The sequence below is a fragment of the Crassostrea angulata genome, chromosome 8 (assembly GCF_025612915.1).
Source record: "Crassostrea angulata isolate pt1a10 chromosome 8, ASM2561291v2, whole genome shotgun sequence".
Classification (NCBI taxonomy): Eukaryota; Metazoa; Mollusca; class Bivalvia; order Ostreida; family Ostreidae; genus Magallana; species Magallana angulata.
Genome location: NC_069118.1, coordinates 40,687,936 through 40,693,730, shown reverse-complemented (window position 1 = coordinate 40,693,730; position 5,795 = coordinate 40,687,936). Strand labels below are relative to the sequence as shown.

The window sequence follows — 5,795 nt, the reverse complement described above, 5'->3', positions numbered from 1 at the left end:
AATAGATAGATAGATAGATATATATAAATATATATGAAGGCCCGTGTATGGAATACAGGATTTTAGCAAGCCCCTTAAAAATCATTCTCAAGGCTACATAATCTAATGTTTTTTTTCCTCTTAGATTGCCTAGCTAATTACGCAGGCACGTAGCATCAGGGGGGGCCAGGGGGGCCTGCCCCCCCCCCCCACTTTTTCTCGCAGCAACAATTTTTTTTAAAATGTACATATAAAAAAATGAATTATAATGGAGTTGGCCCCCCCCCCACTTTTTTGAAAGTTAGTAGAAAATTAGTATGAAAATTAGGAAATGAGTAGTCAAATTGAAGTTACCCCCCCCCCCACCCCCACGGATTAGGAATTTCATGATTTGGAGGTAAATAAATTTTGGTAGGGAAGAATTTTTTTTTTTGGAAGTATAGTTGAGTCTACCCCCCCCCCCCCCCCTCCCCCCCCCCCTGCCCCCACGGATTAGGATTTTGAAGATTTTTGGAGAACTTTAAATTTCCCTTTTTTTGCTTATATAATATATTTTCCTTAGGGTAAAAGTTTCAAAATGTCATACTGTTATATATTATTAAAAATTGTGTGATAAATACCAATATGTGTCCGGTATCCGTTTTTATCCGCTCGTGTTGTGTATTTAAGCCACACCCAAAACTGCAACTTCCTCTATGAATTTTACACACAACGCATGGAACACACATAAAAGAGAAATCGCTGGATCCAAGGGATCCATCGATCTGAATCGGTAATATTTGTAGATGTTTCTTTTATTGTGTACATCGTAAGTTTTGTTGTCTTTTTTTTCAGAAATAATCAGCAACTGTTCAATAGAGAAGCTACAAAAGATAAATATCTGGGTCTACTTTCTGTTCTATGTATGTCTTAGTCAGAGGACATGAAAATGCACATGCTTCTCAATGAACGGAATATCAAAATTGTGAAGTGATAAAAAAAAAAGGTATTACGTTACGAGGAATGTAGACTGATCACTTATTGGTATGTCATAAAATTTTGATTGTGGTTCAGTTTGTGACGGTTAAATACACAGATACGATACCATGATTAATGGCTGACGTGTTCACAAAATATTTGTCATGGCTGGGCATTTTCTTTCATTACATATATTTAGATATTTTAAACCCAGACCAACGGTTATAGGTCTACACTACGATATAGAGAAAATGAATTATTTTTTATGTAAACTTGGTCATAAAAATCAATGTTTTCGAATTGTTTAATTATAACCATTCAAATCTTGTTCTGGCTTGTCTTGTCTGATATTGTGTTATTTTTATGCTTACCTGTGATATACTTGAGTGCACATTGATTAAATCAGATACGTTTTCCAGTGCTTGTATGTCGTCAATCAAATTCAAAATGGATCTTGTTTATGAATTATGTTATAATGAAAAAAGGGAGAAACCAGAGCCTAAGAAGCAACAAATTCAAAACAGAAGGGAACAATAAAGTCAAGAAATAACAAACATTCCTGTAGTTGGTTTATTTTGTTTGAAGTATTTTTTTTAAAATTAAAAGCAATCAAATCAAACAAACAACCAATGTGTAAGATTGGAAAAATAAGGTAAATTCCACTCAAATAACATTGAAATCAGGTTTTGTTTACATCATTGTTGAATTTTGATTTTGATTTTATAGAGGAAGAGGGATTCACGAAGATGTTGGGAGCCATCGCCATTCCTTAGAGAATGTAGTACGAGAACAGTTTGCTGATCCTCAGGTAACTTGTATTCATAAGGTTTAAAAATTGGAATCATCAATTGAAATAACGTATACAATCTTGGTTGGTTTGTAAACAGAATGGTTGATATATGAACAGACATGCATTAGTTCATTTTCCTTCTCAAAACGAAGAAACCTCTGCAGATTTGATTTCACATGATAAAATCTAGTTTTTGCAACAATTATTATAAATAAATTATTATATTTTGAACATAATTGAGTCCTGCTGTAATATTGTCCATCTAAAAATATACGAAGAAAAAGACAGCAAATTTCATTTCATAATATGAAATATAATTTTGCAACAAACATTTCAATTATTTTTATATTTTTTACTCAAGTTTATTAAAAACTGAAGAATAATGTACATGTATGATATTTTGAACATAATAGGGTCCTGCTGTAAAATGAATTTTAACACAATCTTGATGTAAATTTTTGTTGATGTGATTTCTTCTTTTTAGGAATCGAGAGACCAGAAGAAATATGACAAGGCAAGAAATCTTGCGACATATTTGGGGAAAATACGGGAACAGTACCGGATGGATTTCAAATCAGATGAGGATAAGATCAGACAGAGGGCAGTAGCCCTATACTTTATTGACATTGTGAGTTGAGCTTTTTATTAAAAGAGCTAGATTGTCGTGACCATTTTTAGATTTGCAAATGTTTTAGAAGAAGATTTTATATGAGAGTATATCAAAATATTTAACTTTTAAACCCAAAATATTAGGAATGGTTTACCAAAAATAGTTCACACTAAAGAGTTATGTCTAAACGTTTAAGGCAGATCTTCTGTCTTAAAATGTATTTGTTGACCATTCAGTCTCCATTAGATTGATTCAATTCTATTCATATCGAGATGGCATCATTTTTAATATTGTTCATTTTTAAAGAAAATAATGAGTGTGGACCTAAGATGTAAATATCATCTCACTTGTACCAACATTTGTCAAGGAAGCCTATCACTGATATTTTTTTCTTATTCCCCTAGCTTGGTATTAGGGTTGGTAACCGGAAAAAGGAAGGGAATACATCAGAGACGGCTGGTTGTTGTTCTCTGAGAAAGAAACACCTAAAACTCTATAAAGAGAACAACAACCACGTGGTAGAGTTTGACTTCCTTGGTAAGGGCTCCATCCGATACTATAACCAAATTTCGGTAGAAAAGATTGTCTACTCGAATCTGCAGCGTTTCCTGAAGAACAAGTCTGATGAAGGATATGTATTTGACCGTCTCAGTGTGAGTTTTACAATAGTGTCAAGTTTTATACAAGTACTTTCTCAGAAATGATTTTACAATCATCCTCACTTTACAATTTTCTCAAATGACCAAGTTATTTGCACGTCAGTCTGTTTTACGCAATGTTTTCCACCATTTGAAACCTCATTTATTGTTGATGAATGATAAATCAACAAAAATAATTGATTTAATGCAAAATTAACAAAAATACAAATATCATTCGACTTTAAAGGTCTGTATGTTTTTGCTTGTATGTTTTAATAGTGGGTGATTTACCACTTTTGTTCTTGCCGTTTAGTCACATTTGCAATAATATCTACTATTGATTAGGAATTCACTCTTTTGATAGGCAAACCTACATTTTCTAGCACAATATTTTTCTTTGTAATATCATAATGAACATGTCTTTTTCATAGACCACTCATTTGAATACATACCTGAAGACGTTTATGGATGGACTGACAGCCAAAGTTTTTCGCACGTACCATGCTTGTCGGATAATGCAACAAGAGCTCGACAAATTTACTCGTGGTGAATAGCATATCCAAATTCAATATTGTGTTTAAATCAAATAGAAAAGTCCTACTTCTTATCAATAAATAAATAAAGATTATCTTTTTTTCCATTATTTTTTTTATTTTTTATTTTTTTTTCTTTGCAGCAAAAAAGCACGAGTCCTACAAAATATGGTACTGCAAGAAATCAATCAAGTTGGTCGCCATATTTTTAAATCATCAGCGAGCAGTCGCCGAAAAGGTGAATTTTAAAAATAAAGCAGTGGGTTTTAACATTATAATTGGTAAAAACTAAAAGCAAATTACATTTCAAGATCATTTGTTAAAAAATAGAATTGAATATTTCATATCCTTTTTACTTTTGCTCCATTGATTTCGTCAATTTTTCTTAGTTTTAAGATTTATTTCTTTTTTACAAAGTTAATTAAGGCTTAAGGCAAACTTGGTAGTTTTTCATAGGAAAAAATCGGATCCATATTTTTTTTTTCAAAATTAGAGTTAAAACAAATTTGTCCGACAAATATAGAAATTATTTTACAGCATTGATAAAACATGCGTTTGCAGTTTACTATGACCATATTTTTGTACAGGGAGGTAACAAGAAATTCGAAACTTCTTTGACAAGCGCCAAATTGTACTATATTGATCCAAGAATTGTGGTTGCATGGTAAGAGCCTATTACTCGACAATCATGCATAATTTGAAAAAAAATAACTGCAAAATAGTTATATCTCGATTTTCTTCTTTCAGGTGTACCAAATGGTGTGTGCCCATAGAAAACATCTACAGCACTTCTCAGCGAGAAAAGCTGTTATGGGCAATGACAGCGGATGCGGATTTTAAATTCTAGAGCATGCAATATAAGCTGTATTTCCACTAGAATTTGATTGAAATTGCATGTTTTAATGTCAAACGTACCATACCTTTTGAACCTATTTTCACAAAAAACTATTGAGATGCCATAGATAAAGCAAAACTTGAATGTAATTTTATTATCCTCCTTTTATCAAAGAATTAGTTTGGCATATTTTTCTAAAAAAAAAATTCTGACTGCATCTATTTTTTTAATCCAAATCCAGAATATTGAAGTTCTTGTAGCAAACTTAAATCTTATCAAATACAGCTTATATTGCTTAAAGGTTGATGTTTACTCTGAATGTAGCCTTTAAATGTATTTTACATAGTATAAAATTTTTTGAAAATAAGCACAATCATTTGGGTTTTTTTTTTCTGAAATGTACAAAAATACTTTAATAATACAATTTTTTTTTTAACTTCTTTTTTTTCAAACTTTTTTCGATATTTAAGAAATACTAAATTTAGCACATGGTTTTAAATATTCTGATAATCTGATTCTAACAACTAAAATCCAGAGTTAACATCATCCTTTTTTTTTTTTTGAAAAAAAGATAAAAAAATAAAATGTATATAAAATGTAAAAAAGTGCCTTTTGTCTTTTTTTACTGTTAAAATCTAAAAGACTTAGAAAGATAACTTGCATATTTCATTATTTGAATATTAGATGTTAAAATCGAGCAATTATCACACCAATCTCTCTGCTCTTTAGTTTAAGAAGTAGAATATAACGTGTTCTTTTTTTTATTTTATTTTTTCGTATATATTTTGTTTGTTTTTTTTAAGTTACCTTTCAACTGACTAAGTTTAATTTGTATCAAATCCAGTAATAATATAAAGTTGCATTCATGGTCAGATTTCTGACAATTAAGAATTAATAATATTATTTCATCATAAAAGAAATACCCAATCCGAGCATTGCTTATTTGAAAAACTTTGAAAATGATCTTTTTCAATTTTTATGGGGTGATAAAGTGCATAGAATAAAGAAGAGTACATTTGTACAAGATTACTGCCATGGGATCTCAAAATGATTGATTATGGCGATTTTATTACTGCACTCAAATCTATTTGGATACAAAGACTAATTAGGGCTGATACAAAATAGGTAAAGCTTCTGGAATCCATTTTGAAAATTAAAAACCCAGAAATATGAAGGAATGGTACAGATTATTCACATTGTTTATATGAAACTTTGAAAAATTCTTTCTGGAAAGAGGTGTTTCTCAGCTGGTCAAAAATACAAGGGCAAAACGTGTTAATTAAACCCCAAAGTATAAATGATAATATATGGTACAATCCCAATATCACAATTGACAATAAATTATTATTTCTTAAAAGCTTTGCTAATACAAGATATATTTTTGTTGGTGATTAACTTAATATTAATGAACATTTATAAGCTTTGAAAAATTGAAACAAATCAATTTAATGAC

At 30.5% G+C, this 5,795-nt stretch overlaps 1 protein-coding gene across 1 annotated transcript; it reads left to right on the top strand.

The window, feature by feature from the left end:
* The first annotated feature begins 662 nt into the window (after positions 1–662).
* LOC128161723 (DNA topoisomerase 1-like) lies at positions 663–4,716 on the top strand. Its single transcript, XM_052825092.1, has 8 exons — positions 663–751; positions 1,663–1,744; positions 2,211–2,354; positions 2,741–2,989; positions 3,406–3,520; positions 3,651–3,745; positions 4,095–4,171; positions 4,255–4,716. Exons 1-8 carry the CDS (start codon positions 675–677, stop codon positions 4,352–4,354), a joined length of 939 nt encoding a protein of 312 aa, XP_052681052.1. The 5' UTR covers positions 663–674; the 3' UTR covers positions 4,355–4,716.
* Positions 4,717–5,795: the final 1,079 nt, after the last annotated feature.